Consider the following 22,942-nt stretch of genomic DNA (forward strand, 5'->3'; position numbering starts at 1 on the left):
ATTTTAAAACGGAGAGATTCATAATGGCAAGACTGATAAAGTCCACCCATGCTCCAAAGGGGATCGGTTTGCTTTAAAATTTTCGAGCGCTCCTAGATATGACAACCATCTGATGTATTAAAATTATTCACAACCAAAAACAGACAGTCTGGAAATAGCTGGGATGACTTCATTTAGACAGAATTACCCAAATCTGTTTCTAATATACACAGTACACATAATAAATTTTTACAATATGACAAGGAAAACAAACTGAATAAAGGTTCCTGATCTTTTGTTACACAAGCATAGTATATCCATGATATGTTTATAATAGTTTGCCCATGATATCACAGCTCAGTAACAAAAGCCTGAGAAACACAAAAACAGTTACTAGGTATGACATCAGCTCACAACTACCGTAATTACATTGATACACATATTTCCCCTCAAAGTATACTTTTTTCCAGACTGCTTCTCAATTTCAATGGGGGCCTTTGGACAATTATTCTCAGAGTTGTCTGCTCTTTTCGAATAATACCCTTCTTTTCTCTCCTTCTCAAGCATTCTTTCACTTTGTAAAATGAATATTTCAATTACATGTGCTATTTTTCAAATGTACTCATAAACATATGTCTAAAGGAGGAGAGACAATGGTCTAGTGAGTTGGGGTAAAGAAATGGCTATCAGACATCCTAATTTTAAAGTAACTTTCTGCCTTGAATTTGTGTGTGTGTGTGTGCCTCAGTTTCTCACTTAAAAATGAAAATATTATTTGTCCCATAGGAGATCAGTATTTTATTTTTGCAAGAACCACCTACTGACATTAACAATATCCTTTTGTTTTCTTTCTACTTCTTTCCTTCTTTGCTGTTATGGGGTTTGGGGTGTTTTCTTTATGTATGCACCTTAAAACCTAGATAAATAATATGTAGAGGGGAAAGGAGGATGCCTTATATTTACAGAAGGTAATTTCTCATAGGACCAAACTTTTCAAGCATATCCCACATGCATTGCTTCAATCTCTCTGTTTTACTATCTCAGCTGGCTTTCCTGCCTGGGCATCATGCCAAGTGGACTGGACTACCCCTCATTGTCACTTCTGTTCTATGGTGCTTGCACCAACTGCTGTTATTCTAGGCTTCAGGAAATTTTCTAACCACTGGACAGGCTCCAGTGCTGTGCACTAATGAGTTGCAGATTGGAGGGCTCTTGTGTGTGTGTATGTGTGAATAGTGTAGTGGCATGGTTTGTAATAGGGAAAAAGAAGAGATTTTTAAAAAAAAAAAGCAGAAAAGAATGAAAAAATGAAAGAAAAAGAAAAGGAATGGAAGAAAAAAGAAGCAGAAAAGGAGAAAAATACCCCAGTAGTTAAAAATTCTGTCTGCTCAAGTTGACAAGAAACGTGACCTCTGTACTTTACCAGAAATTCCTGCAGACTTACAAAATAAAGGAGTTTGCTTTTATCACACAGTATGAGGCTCATATGGAAAAATGGAAAACACTGCATCACTTGACCTTAGGATGCCCCCTTTTCAACCACAGATGAATATTATGTATAAAAATTCTAAATCAACTTAAGATGTAAAGGGGGGAAAAGGACTTCCATTTTCTACATTAGCCTGGGTGATCATTATTTTCGTTCTCGGAATTTATTTTGCAATATTAACACATGAGAAAGACTAACTGTTTGAGACCTTTTTTTAAATCACTTTGAGAGTGATTATTTGGTTGCTTCTGCATGGTGTTCACATCATGGCCTAGACTTTCCTTATGTTAGGAAACAGTGAGCAAATCTCACTTACCCAGGCTTGAAAGCTACCCAAGGTTGAGTCACAAATTATTTGCTTACATTAACAGAACATTAAAACCCATCTAAAGCAACCTAAGGAAACCAGGGCCATCTTTGAACTGTGATTCACTCCTATGGGAAACCAAAGACCTTTCTTCTCTCTTAAAGGCAAAAAACAGTTATATATGGTGACATCATAGCCCATCAAAATGTAATGACTTCTTGGTGAATTCCAACCCAATAGACTTTTTGTGTAATGAAATTACATTTCAAATTTTTACCATACTTAGTGCCGGGTACTTTTAAAACTCAATCCCATCACATCCTAGAACTGTCATCAACATTTTTTCGGACTATGTCAATAAAATTGATTGTTTGCAGTTCTGAATTCTGCTCTGCGCGGGAAAACAGTACAGTTCATTTTAAAGTATTTTGGGGTGTGGTGATGGGTAGGAACATCAGCAAAACTATCCACAACATGGAGAAAAAAACACAGAAGCAAACAGAGATTGTTCTGAACGATTCAGCAAGCTGGAGACTGACAAAAATTTCCAACTCAGAAGTCCTAGACCTAAGTCTCACTGTTGTACTGACAGATAGAGTTTCTTGTCAGTCGTGAATGATGTCTTTGGAACATTAATACGTTCATTAAATTCTAACTCTCTATACAGAAAATGCTCCATGTACTTTGGCTCGAAAGCATCTTGACAGGTTTGTAGTAATCATATATATGAAGACCCCTGAGTACACAGTTGTGGAGATGCCTCATACCTACAACCAATCTGTTGCTTTTACAAGTTTAATCTAGGTATTAAGAATCTGATTGTGGAACCATGTTGATACAACATCTTCAACCCAGCTGTACATCATATCAACCACTATGGGTGGTGACAGTCTCCCATGATTCTTAGAAATAGTACATACTTTTAACTCCCTAATCTGTAATACTACAAAATACTGCTCTCATTTTTTCCAGAGCACAAGTGGACTATCAGCAAGGGTCCGACAGTGTTATTCCTAATTACCTTTTTTTTCTCTTGATCCTGTGGCTCTCATAATTAGTTACCTGGGGCTGCAATCCAATTTGAAGTGATGACAAGAAAGTGATCCATGAAGAAGTAATAAGTTAAATCCAATTTCAGCCTTCCTCTAATTAAATGCACATGGAACTAATGACTCAAACCCTACCATTTCAGTGATAATGGTAATTAGCGAGGTGGGAGTCACTCTCTTTTTCAACACCGTAGGTGTAAACCTTGAAGTAAAATGGTAGGAGCCCTCTTAATTACATGTGTCATTTTGTCAGCAATTTACACATTTTTGACCAGTCAAGTATGTTTCACATTTTTTATTTTTTTGGTATTCTTCCGACCCTTTGGACAACGATAACCACCTGCTCACCCATGTTCTGATCCATAGAACCTCACCAGATCTCTTCATGTTGCAGTATCAGAAATAACTTGCTGGGACCTAGCTGACTGCTTTGTAATGCACGCAGACAAATAGATGCTGAACAAAAGAGGAAGCAAGACAATTAGGGAAGATGACCTGAACTCTGGTGGCAGAAATGAGTGTGGCTGAATTTTCAGAATGGAAGTAATAGGCATCATTTGGATGGTAAATAGTGCCAAGAAAAGTTATGGCTGGGGAAGGAAAGGGGATGTGACAATGTCTTGGGATGGTTACAAAGACCAGAGAAGAGATCCCTGCCTTTAAGCTGTTCACAATCTAAAAGGTAGCTGATATTTAGATAGGACTTCAGCTGACTGATTTTTGAAGGCAGGGAGGGAGCAAAGTAGGGGTGGCATGTGATTACTAAGGCTTTGGTCTCAGCCTTAGAGTTGCGAGGTACTTTGTAAGGTCATCTAGTTCAATAACTCCATTTTATATGTGGAACCATATCCAGAAAGATTAAATAAATTGTCTGAGATATCACCAATAGAAAATGGCAGAGCTGGGATTTGAACACAGTCCCCTTTTCTCTCACTTCAGCTGTCTTTCTATAGCAACAGGAAGGTAACTGACTGTCAAAACAGATAAACAATTAAAAAAAACCAAATCATTTTGAATTATATTTTCTCCCTCTTTTGCAATGTGTTTAGGGGGTCTGAGATGCCCCCATGGAATGTGTAAGAACATCAATAACATCTAAAATAAAATAGAAATTGTGATACCTCAAAAATAATTAGGCTACTATGGTGCCTAGGCACAAAACTAGGATAAATCATGATTGTTAAAGGAATCAAATGAGATGAAGTGGATAAAGGGCTTTGTAAACCATAAAATGCCACATAAATGTCAGCTACCTACTAATGGATAACATTTATATAGCACTTTAAGGATTGCAAAGTGCTTTACATATATTATCTCTTTTATTGGACTTCACAGTAACCTTGTAGTACAAATACTATTATGATCCCCATTTTACAGATGGGGAAATAAGGGCTGAAAGGGCATAAGTGACTTGCCAATGGTTGCACAGCTAAGAATGAAAGGCTGAATTTGAAGTTAGGTTTCTCTGACTCCAAATCTGATGCTAACCACTGTGCTACCTAACTGCGGCTAACTAGATAATGAATAAAAAAAAATAGACAGAATGATATATAAAGAGAAATGATAGAATATTTGTTAAGCACTCAATGAATACCAGACCCAGTGTATACTGATAAGAGTCATAAGCAAGCAAGACTCTCTGCAAAATATAATCTAAAAGGAGAAGACAATACTTTAAAAGGAGAGAAAAGGGGTGGTGGTACTCAGTGTAGTATGAAGCTGTCCAGAAAGTACCAGAGAGATGTGTTTTCAGGCAAGAGAAAGCAAGACTCCTTTGTTCTCAGTTCATTGGGTGATTCAACTGCTAACAAATAGATAAACAACAATTTAAGAATTGGGATTGTTATTCAGAGAGTTGTGTCCAACTCTCAGTGATTCCTTTGGGGATTTTCTCAGCAAAAATGCTGGAATGGCTTGCCATTGCCTTGTCAAGCTCATTTTATAAACGAGGGAACTGAGGCAAACAGGATAAAATGACTTGTCCAGGATCACAGCTATTAAATGATTCAGGTGAGATTTGAACTCAGGAAGATGAATCTTCCTGACAACCCCAGGTCTGCAAGTCTATCCACTGCATCACCTAACCGCCCCTTAAGAGTTGAGATCATGACCCTGTCAGTCTTTGTATCCATCTTCAACACTAAGCACAAAGTAGAAACTGAGAAAAAAAAAAGAACAAAACTGAATCTGGGGACTTAAAAATTATTTGCTTACTTTTAAACCCTAAAACTTTATTGTAAGTTTGAGGTGTCTGTATTTTAAGTGGACATTTAAAATATTAATTTCGGTATGTAAAACATAAAATTGTGCTTCCCTTTTCACAGTTTCTTCTTTTGCAAATTTTCCTTTATGAATAGCACAGAGATGATGCAAGATCCTAAAATTATGGGTAATGCTAATGCCAAATAACGACCATAAAAACCTACCTACAGCACACCTTGTGTGACATCAAGAAAACATCGACTTCTGTTTTAGAGTACTCTACTACAGTCACTCATTCGCTGAGTATTCATTAAAGCCCTAATATGCACCATAATGCATTACTACAATCGCTTTTAATGGACTGAAGCACAGACTAGAACAAATCTTCCTATCCCTCTGTAAAACTGACTTCCTCTGAAAGGCTGAATTCTAAACGTTGGGAATAGGAGGAAGGAGAGCACTAGTCAGGAGAAGGTCTGGCACCTAACAGCTTTCCCATAAAAGCTTCTTCTCTTTCCTCCCTTTTCTCTTTCCCTTTCTATCAGGGATAACTCCAAAGTCCAGGGGGGTATATAACGGATAGAATTCTAGATTTGGGGTTGAATCCCACCTTACACAATTTCCAGAGCTGGGAAGTCAAAAACCCCTTAATCTCCCTGAGCCCTGGTTTCTTCATTCGTTCAAATGGGGGAAATAATGGTACCTGTTTCACAACACGATTGTGGGGAACAAGTGAAATAACACACATGAAGTGCATGGAAAACCCAAAGTGCTCTAGAAATGTTAGCTCTTATGATGCTGACGTCCTCGTAGGCTGTCTGGAGCTGTGGTCAGCCAGCTGTCCAACTTTTGGTCAAGAGCAACGCACAAGGTTTACTTTCTTTTTTCACTTTAGTGTTGCCAGAATACACAAGGCCTTTTGCTTGCTTAGGAGAAAAGGTGTCATTTGATTGGCTTTCAATTTATACATTCATGCCAACAACTAAAATGCCTAAAGAACTAAAATGAATTACTACTCAAAAGCTCCGGTCAAAGTTCCAAATTTTAATCAATAAAATTGCTCATCTACTCCCAAATTAATCTTTAGCCAGTAAAGTTACATATTTTCAGGGCTATAAACACACCTGCAGGGTTAAACATTCATTTCACTTGTTCAAGCAACCTTTAAAAGTATATAAACACTCAGGAGAGTAGTCTGAACATTTTTTGCCCACAAATAAATTTCGTTATACAATACAATATGGTCAATTCAGACTGTGTTAATTTGAAAGCTGTGATAGTTCACACAGGCTAAATTGAAATCAGCTTTTCTCTACCTATTTATTTTTAAGGGTTAGCTGGGCTGGTTAATAGTGAAAAAAAGATGGCAGAGAGGAAAGGTTGATATTATTTAGGAGAACAGATAGCTCTGATGCTCTTTAGAAGCACCTTTTACTTCACTTCATTATGTTCATTATAAATCACTCATCTTCTTAGGGTCTCTACTGGACATTGCTTTGTTAGCCTAGTTAGTGTTTGTATATGCACTGGAAAATAATATCAAAATTACTTTTAAGAATCATTTCTATAATTCAGATATGTCCTTCTTTAGACATGACCGCTCGCTTTGTCTGAATTAATGAAGTTATACTACATTTTTTATAGTTTCTATTCAATAACCAATCTCATTTCAAATTTCTTTTGTTTATATCATCAGGCTATGAAACCACAGGGCTCTGACAGTCGTAAGGCAAAGAAGTGTGAGATCTATTTAAAATATGAGTCACCGTATATCTGGAGATTTTTTAAAAGCCATCCACTATCATCGGATCAAATCCTATTTCACTGCCAAGTCTCTCTCCACGCTAAGATCTCAAATTTACTAAAAGAGGTCTCTGACTGCAGTTATTCGGGTTAAGAGAGACAGTGAGTAGATGAACAGTACTTAAGCGGGTTTTGCTTTCATTTAAAAGCTGCTCAGTCCATGATGCCCCAGTGAGGAAGGAGGATGACGACATCTTTAGATATGAAGGTTATTTCATCACGGAATTACAAAGAATTAAAGTACCATTTTATAAGAAGGTGATAACATGTTAGCTGGGTAGCTCGAGATCGGTGTAATTTTATCCCTATCTGTTTATGCCAGGTCAGCTTACCTGATGAAGCTTACTTAATTAGACAGAATGAGACTGGATAACTGAGAAGTCATTTAGCGATACTCTGTACTGGACATAAATTGCCTTATGTAACCAATGCACTCAGCAATTCTTCCAAACCAGTTTAAACTCCCTGCTTGCCAACTACTAAACTCAGAGGACGGAAAGAGCCTCAAAACATCTTATTAGTGGAACCAACATTCAAGATTGCCTGTCTGTACCTCGCATTTTATACAAGTGGTTAAGTTGACTTAGATAGTGGCCTTTGCCAAGGAGGGAATGAAAAGGGGAATAACCTAGCTCTTCTATGCGCTGACTATTAGCTAAAAACCTTATGAGGGTTTACAGGAAAAAGGCTATTATATATCATTAAGGAATCTCCCTCTACCAACACACACACACACACACACACACACACACACATCCATATTTTACCCCTCTGTATTTTAGCTCCAAAAGAACTTGTCTTTAAAAATTATCTAGAAATTCCACACATTTGAAAAAAAAAAGACTTTTAAAGGAAGAAAAGTATGATTAAAAATATCCCCAAATGATATTCAATATCTAGGGCACTGTGATCAGATAAATAAATATATGTATGTGTGTTTGTGTATATATTTTTTTACTCATTTTTTTGGTGACTTATTGGTTTCTTTCCACCCCCATAATACAATGTCATTTCTCTAGTGCACTTGGGGCCTGCTATATTCAGGAGGACTCAGAGTATTTTTTAGGCTGCAAAAGCTCCGGGAGTGAGGAAAAAAGAATGGGCAGTCATTTGAATCAGTGAGTGACAGGCCAGGCTAGCTCTCTGTATACATTAATAAATTAGAATTTTAATTGTGTCTCTGACTGCAGGAGATGCACGACGACTTCAATATGTACCAACAATTGGCTATGTTATGGAATCTGCGATGTGGCCTTCACTGTTGACCTCTGAAACACAATTCCCAGTCTGACTACGGAAACTGTTCAGTTTGATCCTTTCAACTTATTTGAATCCTGACAAATAGGCTCACAGCTGAAAGGTCAACACAGTCATATTTCATCCTCTGGAGCTATTCTTAAGACATCTGCACAACAAAGCATTTCTCTTAGTACCTGACACTGGCCCTTCCTGGCACAATACCTCATTAAAAATGTCCCCAGTGTTAGAGTACATTAAAAGGCATATGGAGCGGCAAGAGTTTACCAAATAAATGTTTTTGGAAGTGTTAATAAACAATACGTGTTGTGACTTGGCGGTTCCAATAAAATGTCACTGTAACACTGATAAATTCCTGAAAGAGAGTTTCTTTCTCAACTTCAGAAAAAGGAACAAATGTATCCCTACCAAAGGCTTGGCATTCTTTTCTAAGTTCTGATAGGTTTGGGGAGGTGGATTTCTCTACTCTGACTAACTTAAGTCAAATATATGGAGTTATTATAGATTAAGTTCAGAATATAATTAAACATTTTGAATCAAATTCATTAAATTCATTATAACCTGTAGGTGTTTTCTCAAATTCTTACTCAAACCATTCTCAAATTTTAGAATGCTTGGATCACCAATTCAGAACTGGAAGAGGCCTTGAAGGCCATCTAGTTAGATCACAGAATCTGAAATTTAGAACTGGAAGAGATCTTAAAAGTTATTGAACCAAAATCTCTCATTTTAAAGATGAAAAAAAGGAAGTATTAAGATGTTAAGTGACTTACCCAAAGCTGCACAGGTACTAAGTATATTAGGACTGAACAAAGGTCTCGTTTAGAGACTAAGTCTTGCTTTCTTTGCAATCTAATGCTTTGCACAAAGTAAATCTTTCATTTTTCCATTTATCATCTATCTGTCTTTCTATCTATCTATCCATCATCTATCTATCTATCATCTATCTGTCTATCTACCTATCTATCTATCATCTGTCTGTCTATCTATCTAGCCATCTATCTATCAATCTAGTAATCTATCCATCCATTATCTATCTATCTATCTATCTATCTATCTATCTATCTATCTATCTATTTTTCTATCATCTGTCTGTCTGTCTATCTATCATCTATCATCTATCTGTCTTCTGTCTGTCTTATCTATATATCTATCTAGATGTATTCTATTCATTCACCTATTAACTTCCTTTCTCTTTAGATGCTACCAGCAAAAAAAAAAATTAAACACCTAATTCTTAGAAGTCATTGGTATTGGCATGATATTCGAAGATCTATCTTTTTTGAACAGATCAGTGAAAGTAAAGACACTTCTAAAATGATCACATTGTTTGAATTTGCACTGCATACTTCCAGTGAGCTGGATTTTGACATAATTATAATTTCAAATAGTGTGATTCTGAATGCATGTGACCATTTCAGAGAATTTCATAATCTCACTAATGAAGATCTAGTTGCAATAACTTTTTGTCCCTAAAGATAGTAAAACTTCTTATTTACTTCAGAAGAAATTATTTCTTTTTAGGTCTTGCATTGTAGCCTTTCATCTGAAATTTGACCAAGTGGGAAAATTTTCAGTCTACTTCTATAGGCAGATAATTCTGGGCTTCAAAAATTTAAGTTTCAAAAACATCCATAGAAACTAGCAATGTACAACAGGTATTAATTCTTAATGTATTGTGAAGGCACTGTATCCTCTTTCTTGCTCCTCATCCATCCAGAAATCATATTCACGTGTTTCTCTATCAAGAATAGAAAGATTGTAGAGAGGTGTGGGAGGAAGAACATTAGCCTTGGAAACCAAAGACCCAGGTTCAAGTGTCAGCTCTAAAATTTATTAGGCATGTAGCCATAGGCATGCCATTTAATGTCTTAGAGCTTCACTATCTACTTCTGTAAAATGAGCATAATGACATTAGCTCTGCCCACACTTCATCAGTTTGTAATTAGGATGCTTTATAAAATATTCAACTACTATGACTATTATGGGACCCAACCCATGATTTCATATGTATATGTAATTCCCTGATGAAGAAACTCCCTTTAACAATGTAGGAAGTGCTTTCTTGGAAACTATGGCTTTAAAGAGTTGCCTAGAGCATTGAGAAGCTAGGAGACTTGTTCAGTGTTACGCAGACATCATAGATTAGAGACAGAACTTATATCCACATCCTCCTGGTTTCAAGGCTAGCTCTCTATACAATACTCCACTCTGTCCTCATTATTGTTAAAAAAGTAATAATCGAACCTGCAAAACTCTAAGTTCTTTTTCTTTTATGCCCACTACTTCCTCATCCTTGCCTAAAACCAAAAGCATTTACTGAATCTCTCCTTCACACATCCGAAGTACTTTTGGATTGCATGGATGATAAAGTAGATACTGTCCAAGAAGAAAGTTCAACAAGCTGGGATAGCCATAACTTCATTTAGTTGGGGTAGCAAATATTAGGGGAAACTCAACCATAGAATTTTTTCCATAACTGGAAGATCATCACACCATGGCCGTTGGCATTTTTCATTTGCAGGGATGTTCGCTGACTGACAAGACAACATCAAGCATCACATCCAAGGCCCAGTTTATGACAGAGTGCTCATGGTCCCTGCCTCTCCCTCTTTTTTTACCTGAAGGGCTGGCTGTTTGTCATTCCTCTTGGGGGACTTTAATCCACTAACTTGTTGCTGTTGTAGAAGAAGCTGTCTTGCCACCTGAAGAGCCTGGAAGGAAAGAAGGAAGGAAAACTTTGGCTTAGCACAGCTCTCTGGGATGCTCTTTCCCCAAATTACTGTAAGTTGGCCTCAAGACTGGATCCTGATTTTGGCATGTCAAGGAGTAAGACTTCTTCCTAGAATGATTCAATCCTTTTTCCAGATTTTGTTGACTTTGAGCCAATTCGATTTAAGGTTTAAAAGGCACAAAAATGCACTCACTCAGATTTTCCCTATAGTCTAGGGTGTAAATATAATAATATTAGTAACTAGAATTTATGCAGTGCTTTAAGATTTGCAAAGTATTTCCCATGCGACCCCCTGATCCTCACAACAGCCCTCTAAGGTAGGAGGTATCGTAATCTCATTTTTCAGACGAGGAAAATAAAATGACTTTTCTAGGATCACAAAACCAGTCAGTGAACAAGGCAGGAATTTGATGCATGTCTTCTAGTCCACTTTAGCCTTTATTACTTTTACCTTACTCTGAGATGATACTGCCAGGAGAAGCAACTGAGACAAAGAAAGCAATTAATTGGTTTCATAGACAAAAGACTATCTCTTTTACTATTATTTTTTTTTGATTTAGGTGAATTGGAATGTTTCACCTTACTTGAATTCTCCATTAAAGTTGGAATATAAATAAAGGGCATTCCTGTGAGCCAGTCCAATCTAAAATGATTTTGTGATTTGAGAATAGAAACAGATGCATCATAGCAGAAAAGTGTGGGTGGCCTTCAGAAAATGGGAAATCAATGTATATCTAGCTAGGCATTTTCTTTTATCATCCATTGAAAGGCAATAATGCAAAATGATTATTTCAGAAGTTGAGTGTTTATATATTTTTCAGTTGGTAGTCAAGAAAGTTAATGCTGGCTGGGTCGGAGAAGGGGAAGAACTAACTAACAATGTTAGCAATAGGATAAATTTCAATCTACTAATCAGAGATGCCTAAAGAAAACAAGGAAAATGGAAATATTTGTGAAATACCCAAAAAGGTCAGTCTTCCAAAGTGTCAATTAAGGACTTGTCCCGGATTTGTGGCCAAGGCCCCCAATATATTTAAAATAAAAACTGTAATAAAGAATTGTGATTTTTTTTTTGAAGAACATATGGGAAGAGGCAGAAACACCTCTCTGTGACATTAGAAATAGAGAATGGAAGTTCACAAAAGATTCTGACTGCAATTCACTTGAAATGATAATATTTTCTGAGTCAAATCATCCAGAAGCCAAGAAATTATACCTAGAGGAAGAAAAAACTCAAAACAGAGCTATGATCTCATTGCGGCACATTTTCCCTCCAAAGATGCCGAGGCAGATAATAACTCATCGATGCCATGTTCTCTATGTTCTCCTGTAAATTCACAACAAAGTAACTAATCAACAAGCTGCTTTCTTTCCTTGCTTTCTCATGACCTTCTGAGGCTATCATTGGAGAACAAATGGAATGGTTATCCCTCTCGGGTGTCATGTCACCGGCCCATCATTTTTTAGATTATGTATTTCATGACCTATTCTTCAACGCAAAGTGACTCCATTAAGAATGTAGGAATAATTGTGTCTGTAGACCATCAAATTAAACCACCAAAAATCTGGTAAATTCGATGGGAAAAAATTGGTTGAACTGGCTTATTGATTGAACTGACCAGCAAACCAGTATATTTGCTTAGATACCTGTCTGAACTGGCCAGTCATTTGACTTTCTAGGGTTACATTTACAGAGGCTGCCACTGTACTACTGAGTGCTGTTATACACTTGAGAGAATGTGTATCACTCTTTATTCTGAAGATACTTGTAGTGCTTGCTTCAGCAGCACATATACTAACAATCTGAAGGTACTTGTACATTAGTTGATGTGCAACATCTTGAGGTCATCAAAGTGTAAGAGACCTATAAGAAAAGCTCCTGTTGGAATGGATAGAATGCCTGATGATCCACATGTCCTGGGGCCAGAGAAAGAGAAAAGAGAGGTATAAAGTGGAAGGAATTGTGTCCAGGTTGAAGGACCTCATAAATGTGGGCTCAGCAAGAAATACACCTTCTACCCAATGGCCCAGACCATCAGCTAGGACTTGCTATTGGAATACTAAAGCCAAGAACACCTTAAGATTTAGTGTAAAGTTCAGGGGAGGCTTCTTTTGTCAAAAAATAGTAAAAGAAAAGGGGGAGAGAAAATTACCAGAATGGGGGACAAAGAAAAAGATAATGGGAAGGAGCTCACCCACTCAGCTACCCACCCCCAACCCATTGTCCCATGAAGGCTCACTGCCCACTGCACTCACCACAACCAGCCCTTCACATGGAATGGACAGTCTAGCTCGGCTGTGAAGAAAGAAACATGTTGGAGAGTGTCTGCCTGCAAGAGCCTAGAGAAAAAGGCTGTCTGAGAGGGACATCTGGAAGCCGGGACGCCTGGGAGAGTTGCCTGAGACTCCAGCCTGCTGTCTCACTGGAGGATTCACCATAGCTGGACTTAGGGTTTCTTTGTCTCCTTGGAGACGTTCAGTACATGCGTAGGTGGAAAAGTGGGCAGACTGAAGATTTCATTTATATCATATAAGAAAAATAGTCCCTTTGCAAGGTGCCTGTAGGAGCAGAAGCCTTTGTTGCTACTCTATGTATCCTGAGCTATTTAGCTTGAAGGGTTTATGGCTTTTTCATGTAAGAAAGGGAAGTGTTATAAATTTCAAGCATGAAATTTAGAATTCTCAGATCAATAAAGTGGGTCTGGCTACTGGCTGGGAAGGTAAAAAGAGGTTATAGGTGACAGTAGTTAGGTAAGTCAAAGTAATATTTAGAGGAAAAGTGAAAGCCAAAAGCTAAGTATACTTTCAATTCTCTGGCATAGTAGGAAAAGCCTCATCTTTGGGCTAGAAAACTTCACTCCTAGTACTGACTTCCACACCTGCTTTCTGCTTGATCCTAGACGTAAGCAATTTAGTCTTTCTGAGTCTCAGTTTCCTCATCTGTAAAACAAGGGTATGTATTTTTTTCCAGTTATAAAGGGAACACTACAGAAATATGCTATCATATTCAAAGTCAAACAATACTTGCCTCATGTAAAAAGAACTCACTACATGCACCAAAAGAAATGTTCTCTCTCTAGCTAGTGAGCTTCCAATCTCCTTTTACTTTTCAATTATTCTATGACACTGAATGTGACTGAGTATGTGTCACAAACACATTCATGCCAGAGAAGGTTCCATTATTATTGGATGGCGGTGCTTTCTTCTCAAGTTACTTAACCAAATTAGAACTAAAAATTAAAACAAACATTTCTTTAGGCTTACTATATATGCATGTGGCTATCAGGGGAAAGTCGAAATGTTACAGTGAAAAGGGAATAGGATTGAAAGTAAGAACATAGATTCAAAGCTAGATATTTGGGTGGGGGTGATGGGGTGGGATGGAGCCAAGATGAGGGCTTAGTAGCAGAAATAGTTAAAACTATTCTGACAATCCTTGCAAACCAATCTCTAAGAAGCACCTCAATACAACAGGAGTCTCATATGTACTTCCTGTATGACTGTGGCAAAGTCATTTATGGTCTCTGGGGCTCAATTTCCTCATTTACAAAACGAAAGGGCTGGACTCAATGACTTCTGTGGTTGTTTCTAGTGCAATGCCTGGCACATGAAAGATTTGTTATATAAATGCTTATTCCCTTCCTCTCTTTGTAGTGTTAAAGCTAGGAGACTAATTCTCTTCTTGTTGTTTGAAGGAGATGAACAGTCCATCATTGAAGCATTTTTTTTCACTGAAGCATTAAAAAAATATACAGTTGTGGAATGGCTGAACAAATTGTAATATATGATTGTAATGGAATACTATTATGCCCTAAGAAATGAAGAACAAGATGATCACAGAAAACCTTGAAAGACTTACCTAAAGGGATACAAAGTGAAGTGAACAGAACCAGGAAAACATTATCTATATTAACAGCAATAATATACAACGACCAACTGTGAACTACGTAGCTATTATTAGCAATGCAAGGACTCAGGATGACTCCAATGTACTCATGATGAAAAAGGCTAACTACTACCATACAAGAAAATGATGGAATCTGACTACAGACTGAACCATACAATTTTTCACTTTATTTCCTTCATGAATATTTTTCTTGTATAAATGACATATACATTTTTTTTAAACCCTTTCCTTCTGTCTTAGAATTGATATTGTTTCTAAGGCAGAAGAATGATAAGAGCTAGGCAATTGGGGTTAAGTGACTTGCCTAGGGACACACAGCTAGGAAGTGTCTCAGTCCTGATTTGAACACAGCTCAATATATGTCTTCTTTCACAATATAATGAACATGGAAATAATGTATTGTGATAGTTCATGTATAAGCTATATCATATTACCTGCTATTTTGGAGAGGGGGAAGGAGGAGGAATAGAGAGAGAACATGATTGCCAAATGTCAGAAAGCAATTATTAAAAACTGAATCTACATATATTCTTGAAAAGAAAAGTATAATAATTTAAAAAAAAATACACAGAAGAGAACAGGAAGGAGGTCCAGAAGGAAACAGCTAATCAGAAAAGCAGGACAGCTTTGAAACTATCACTGAATGTATTATATACTAAAAAAGAAATATATATGTTATAGTGTGGTTTCACATTTAATCCTCTTTTTCTGATCTACTTTAGATAAGGAAATTGTGTTTTTATGACATTTGTTAAATTCAGAATTTGAAAACATAATTAAAATTAAAATCAGAATTCAATTCAATTTAAAAAGACTAATTAAGGACTTACTGCAATAGCAATGGTGAAAGTGGAAGCGACAGACATAACTGGTAAACAGTTTAGCCATAAGTGGAAGTAGGAAGGAGTAGGAGAAGAAAGAAACAGATTTTATTGAACATAGTATATGCCAGGCTCTGTGCTCTACACTATAAGCAAAAAGAAGATAGTCCATGACCTCAAGGAGCTGAAACTCTTCTGTGAGAAGACAGCCTGAAAGAGGATGGAGAGTGAGAGGAAAGATTGTGAAATCCAGAATGCTAGGAACGGGGTCAGAAGGGGAATGAAGGCAATATCACCTGGGTCCCTTTTACAAAACAAAGGCTCCAAGAAGAATTTGCCATGGGGAGAAGGGTGGGGGTGGTCAGCCTTGGGTTGGGATATTCCAGGGTACAAAGGCCCTAGGGTTGGTAGGATGTTCCTGAATAAGAAGGTACTAGGTACCTTCCCAACAGTACTGAGGGAAGTTCCCATGATGAGAGGAAAGCAGAAGTATGTTTTGAAGTCCAGAAAGTCAGGACAGGGTCAAGAGGTGAATAAATATAAGGGGATTAGAGAGAAGGGAGAACAAATGTACAAGATGTTATAAGAGATAGAAGAGGTTGAAACAACAGAATTTTTGTATTGGCTTAAGAGATGAAAAAGGGGAAAGAGTGAAAAGTAACCCCAAAGTTCTAACCATAAAATTTTAAGTGATTTGCAATGACAGTGACTAAAATTGTGAAGAGTAAAGGAGGAGCCAGTTTAAGTGAAAAGATCATAAGCTAAATTTTACTATATTGAGTTTGAGGTTCTAGAGAGACATCTAGGAAGAGAGGTTCTTTAGACTGTTGAAGATGATGGTCAGGAGCTAGAGAGAGGGCACAGCTAAAGCTACAGATTATTCAGCATAACATTATTGAGACCCTCCAAGTCAAATAATGTGTCATATTATCATGTAGCTTAATTAGGACATCATCATAAAATTCCAATCAAATATCACCGTAGTAGAACATTTGGCTCAAGCAAAGTTTTAAGAACTTGTATGAGAATGAGGACAGTTGTAGTGAAATCAATAAAGATAGAACTAGAGAATCATATTTACTCTAAAAATATTTATTAAGTATCTATGCAGATACAAATACAAAGGGTGCCTTTAAGAAGCTTAAGAATAAATCACAGAATTCTCAAGTTAGAAGGAACTTTAAAAAGCCCTCATTTTACAGATGGAAAAACTGAGGTTCAGAGGAACTAAGCTAATTAATTGCTATTGGTCACACAATGAATTATGAACACAGGAAAAATCATTCTGATTCTCCTTATTCCTCATCCAATTATCTCTCTAGTACAGGATGACAAAATTCATCAATAAGATATTATTAAGACTATTACTGAAATAAAAAATGTGTAAAAACAGAATTACCTAAAGTCATCCCAAGACCTGTGGATTGTTAAATTCAAAATTGGTAGCATTAGTATAAAGCACTACTCCCACCAATATATTATTCAAATTCACTGATAAACTGCTTCCTGAGCCAAAAGTCCCTTAGGTGGCTCAAAAAGCACATACGCTATGAGAACAAATCTTTTGTCATTCTAGAATCAAATCTAAAAAAATGTTCAACAAACCAACCATTATATCACCTGGGAGCATGGGAAAATGAAAACAGCACTGTACTTGTCTTCAGAAGAACTAGGATAGAGTTCTAGCTATGCCCTTTACAAGCTATATGACCTTCTGCAAGTTGTATCACTCTTCTAGGTTCTTCACTTACTAGGCTGATAATGAAATATTGTTGTCAAGATAAATTGAGGAAATAAGAGATAAAGCACAAGGCATCCTGGATGTTTAGTAAGAGTTGTAAAGCTATCAGATAATTTTAAGAACAGATAGACTTGAAAGTTTTAAAGGACCTTGCTGGCCATCAAGCCAACCGTACGTTAAAGGAATTCCCACTATAAGAAAGATGATAGATAATTATCCAGTCTCTGTTTGAAGAACTTCCATGAGGATGAAGCCACCACCTGAGGAAGCCCTCAAGAGCTGTACTAATCAAGAGATTATATGATCATGGGTCAAAAAGGGACTTCAGAAGCCCTCTAGTCCACTCCCCTCATTTTACAGGCACAGAAACTGAAGTATGGTTTGATGACTTGCCCAAGGTCACTAAAATAATGTCAAAGATGGGATTTGAATACAGGTTCTCTGATTCTAAAGCTCTTTCTACTGTACTAGATTATAAGAAGCTATTTCATTTATTTATTTCCAAATGCATCTGCTGTAGTTTCTTAAGGGGGGGTAAAAAAGGACCATAAATCCTTTTCTTTCCAAAAGAAGCTAAGCTTTAAAAAAGAGGTATAGACAACCAAAGGTTGACTTCATTCTAGGACTATAACTTTAGGAGAAGAAAAAGACCTCTGAAGCAATTTAATGCAACCCCATTACTTTAATCGTGATAAAACAGGGGCTCTGAGAGGTGAAATGTTTTGCCTATGTCCACACAGGAAACAAAAGAACAGAACCCATGTTCTCTGACTTCAAATCATTATTGTGATGCAGCATAACACTTTGCATGGCCACCTCCATTAGACATAACAAGATCTTTAGTTGTACCACAAAAGGCATAGTTTAGTGCATATTTCACAGAAATGAACCCTGACAATTTGGTTATTTATAAACTGTAGCATCTAAAATGAAAATTAATTGAAGTTACTGTATATTCCCTAGAGGTCTGGACCTAAAAATAGAAGTTTCATATTTCCATCACAGCCCCACAATCAGGACTTTACATAATCATATCTCTCCTTTATTATAAGATATATGACTTAAAGACAAAAGTTCTTTTGGACTTAAAATTTTTATAAGATGTATATATTTCTTGATTTTCTAATAAGAAATAAAACTGGTTCTCCCACTGTCTCTGTCTCACTAAATCGTATATGCAGTTCAAACTCTGGAGAGCTTTTACTCAGTTAGTGAAAGGTTTCCTGAATTACACTGAGATTTATCAGACATATGCCAAATATTTGACACATAATGCTGGTGAGGACACCTGAAGTAATTGAGGATTATTTTCCAGAAGTTCTTCAGAATTATGATAAATAGAAATTGCTAGAATATTTTTACCGTTTCTTGTAACATCCCATTAGACATATTTCATCCATTCATTTAAAAATATTTATTATAGATTTAGTTGTTATGATGTATTCTGATCAGTGTTAGTGCAAATAGAAAAACAATTAAGATAAAATCTCTATCCTTTTGAACCCCATCAAGACTATTTTCCCCTCAACTCCAATCTATCTCTAAAATAATGAGCTTCAGCTAAACAGTATGTAATTAATAATTCAGACTTTAAAAATTAAATATATTCAGTGTTCATGGTTAGGTCAAACCAGTAAGTTAAGAAATGATAGTACTCCCAGCATTGATTTACAGATGTTATTATAATGAATCAAACTATCAAGATGGTATCTTACATAGCTAGAAAAAACAATAACATAATTCATTTGAAAAGATCTATCACATTAAAGTAACAATAAAAGTCAAGGAAGAATGAAAGGAAACTATTTCTTCCAGACAATATTTTTAAAAAATTATCAAAATATCTTTACTGTTTAAACAATGACAATGTAGAATGCATAAATGAGCAAGGAAGCAGAAATAATCAAATTCAATAATCCAGTGTTTTATGCACACAAACACATGTGTGCATGTACACACACACACACACACACACACACACAAACGCATTTGTAAATTATCTAAGCTAAGGAACAATTCCCTGTTTGACAATAACAGCTGAGGGAAGAGGAAAGCAGTCTGGCAGAAATTAGGTTTAGAACAAATCCTTATACCATATACCACAGTAAACTCAAATGAATATATTATCTGAATGTTAAAACTTATAAAATAAAACAATTAGAAGAGAGTTGGATTAGGTATGTTTTGCAGCTATGCCTATGGAGTGAATTCTTACCAAATGATAGTGAGAATTACAACGATAAAATAGATAATGTCAATTACATGAAACGGAAAAAAATGAAATAACAAATTTAATTAAAGTAGAAGGGAAGTAACTGATTAGGTAAAAATATTTTTCCTTTGTTGATATATAACTGATAAAGATTTGATATCCAAGATAAATAATTTCCCTATATGTATATAAATTATATGTACATATATATGCATGAGTGTATTTGATATTTCCCAATAAGAAATATTGTTTTCAAAAGAATTGCAAAACACTAATTACTTTATAAAAAAAGCTAAAAGTCACTAATGATAGAAATGTAAATCAAAACTCTCACATCTTAACCCAAACCTAATAAATTGGAAATGATAATAAATGATAGGAATGAGAATAGTATTGGATGGATTCTGTAAAGAAAAGTCCATCAACTTATCATTAGTGAAGCTTTGAATTGGTCTAACTATTCTGGAATCAATTTGGAATTATGAGAAGATGACTAAAATGTTCATATTTTTTGACTCTGAGAGTTCATTGCAAGGTATAAGCCCCTAGGAAGTAAATGAAAACAAAAAATTCCATAACTGTAGAGCAGCACTTTTTATAAAATGAAAAAATTATGAACAAAGTAAATATTTTTTGAGGAATGTTAAAACAAATTGTGTCACAAGGATGTAATGAACTATTACTGTGCTGTAAGAAATAATGACTATGACTAGAGAAGTATAAGAATCTTTATGCCAACCGGTACAAAGTGAAGACCAGCAAAATAACAATTTACAAAATTACTACAGCAATGGACATGGAAAAATGATTTACAATAGAACAAAAAAAAATGGAATACTGTGAAAGTATAACTAACAAACTTGTTGACGAAAGAGAAAAAAATGACTAAAAATAACTCTCCTCTTCTTCTCCATATGGGTGGGAGAGGACAGGTATGGATGACTATATAGAATGTCAGACATTCACAATATGTCATTTTGGTCTTGCTTCCCCCCTCCTTTATTTTGTTTTATTATAAGGAATGGCTCTCTAAAAATTTCCATCGGAAAAAAAAGAATATGCTGAAAAAGACAGATGATTTAAAATTAAAAAAATATGAAGAAAGTGCATTTTTAAAAGATGAGTACACATTATGCTGCCCTGAAGTTGGACTCATAGCACAAACTTATTTCTTTTGTTTTTCCAGGTAAGATTATTTTCTGAATACTGAGATTTTCCTCAAATTTCTGGCCTAAGAAACATGTCTGCTCATAGGTAATTTGTAACGCTGTGAGGAGAAGGTCCAATAAAATATGAGTCTAATGTGTAGCAGGTCTCTTATTATTAGAGCTGAGAGAAATGGTTCTAGCAAGTCTGCCCTGGTAGTTGTCGCATTTTCAGAATAAAGGCAAGTCTGAGTCATTCACCCTGTCTCTAATTTCTTTTACAAAGGTTCTCCCCAACTCTCAAGATCAAACCTGCTTCTAATATAATTTCAAGGGCTAATCAACCAACAGTCATTGCACATATGGGGGTAGGAGGAAAAGCTAGTAATCAAAAGGGGAGATAGGAAGTTAAGCAGTAAAGGAATCATGTTATCTCCTTTATTTCTTATACTCTATACCAAGTCCATCTGGTCTGCCTTAAAACAAAACAAAACCCCCCAACGAAACTAATTTACTGATTTCAATTCAATCTCTGTAACCAGTCACCATCAAAATATTAGCATTCATCACTGCATGTGATTTGACAGTCTCCCTATAGTGAGATCCAGGTCTGAATTGACACGGAAACTCTGTTACCCTTTTCCCTTAAAACTAGCAATCACTCCAGTTCCTACTTGAAAAGGAAGATGACTGTAGATCATAATTAAAAAAAAAAAGACAGAAGCTCATAGATTTGGGCAAGCACTCAAGAGAGAAAACTAAGTAATTCACCTACCAAAAAGGTAGTTCTCCTGTTTTATGTTGAATGAAAATAAACCGGTGTAAATTCTTACAAGTAAAGTTCTTTGGGATATCAAGCAAGTAGAATAGCAAGTGGAACTTATCAATTCAGTCTGGTTGGTTGATTGAGCCTATGGGTATATAGATACACTAGTACATAGACACAAATGTCCCTTTGTCTATAAAACTGGAATTTATATATATATATATGTATGACAATTCTGATGTGTGAAGGACAACCAAATATATGAGAGGACATTTCATCTCTTTAGCCTATCCAATTCTTGATCCCCTTTTAGAGATTGCCAATAAGAATGTCAACTGCGACCACTGGTTGTACACTGCACAATTTGCTTTTCTTGGTCCACAAAGTGGCCATGAGACAGCAAAACCTTTAGGTCAACAGGAATATCTGGAGCTGAACTGTTGACCTAGAAAGGAAAGGCTCTATGTACCACCATCAATCTTTCAAGTTTTGACAGATAGGCTGAAGAAAATGTCCTACATTTTAGGGGCATTCAATAATAACTGACCTTTGGAGAAGGTATTTAATGTAAAGACCTGAAAACAGCCCACAGTCTTTGCAAGATACTTTACAATATGATATCTACAAAGATGAGCTGATAAATTGGAGGATTCCACATCCTCTCTCCCCCACCCCAAATCAACATCAATGTAATGTTGGGAATTAAAACTGAAATCAAAGGGACAGTAAATGGAAAAATTAAATTCCTTATCGTCATTGCTGTCCTTTGCATATGACAACTTCTCTGGTGGTAATTACTTTCCTGGATGTGTGGGTGTGGCTGAGAGAACAATGCCTGATAAAAAATTATTTCCGTGAAAAAGATAAAATGCTTCACTAGATTTCTCATGCTCCAACAGAATGACTTTACTTATTATTATTGGATCAAGTTCTGGTCCTAGATTTTACATATCTAGGATAGAAAAGCAATGTTTCCCCCTTAACCCTTTAAGTGAATTGGCTATCATTGCTAAGATCTAGTATTTTAATTCTCTCTTTATTACTTTTAAATGAAATATAATTACAAATAAAACATGAGGAGAGATAGATTCTCACAGCAGAATGTAAGCTCCTTCAAGAAAGGGACAATAAATTTTTTGTTTAGATCTCTAAAAATTGAGCACAGTGCCAGGCACATATCAGATACATAATAAAAGCTTGTTGAATTGAATCGGATTAATGGGGTGTTCAGTTTCTTTTCAAGTGTTTTGCATTTCATCTTTTAGGGTATCCTTTGCTTATGTGAAAAAAAAGGTTCCCCAAAAGGAACACCACCATTGGGGAGGGCAGAACTATCCAACTGTGCTCACGCAACATGCCATGATTTTAAGCTCTGAAAAGTGGGGACCAGATTCTCATCCTAAGCAAAAGCTACAAGAATCTATCCACAAGGATATCGGAAACCTAAGAATAGTAGTAATTACTTGCTCCCTGTACCACCCCAACATGAAACCTTGAGGGTCATTTGGGGTTAGTAGATTCTTTAACCAC

General features: G+C 36.1%; 1 protein-coding gene across 1 annotated transcript in view; it reads right to left on the minus strand.

Annotated features, from left to right (window-relative positions):
- FOXP1 (forkhead box P1) overlaps positions 1 to 22,942 on the minus strand; it is a 281,610-nt gene that overhangs the window by 160,091 nt on the left and 98,577 nt on the right. The window contains exon 4 of the mRNA XM_044661547.1: positions 10,708 to 10,800. Within this exon, the coding sequence (XP_044517482.1) occupies positions 10,708 to 10,800 (93 nt within the window). The remainder of the gene's footprint in view (positions 1 to 10,707; positions 10,801 to 22,942) is intronic.

This window comes from Gracilinanus agilis, chromosome 1 (genome assembly GCF_016433145.1).
Source record: "Gracilinanus agilis isolate LMUSP501 chromosome 1, AgileGrace, whole genome shotgun sequence".
Taxonomy (NCBI): Eukaryota; Metazoa; Chordata; class Mammalia; order Didelphimorphia; family Didelphidae; genus Gracilinanus; species Gracilinanus agilis.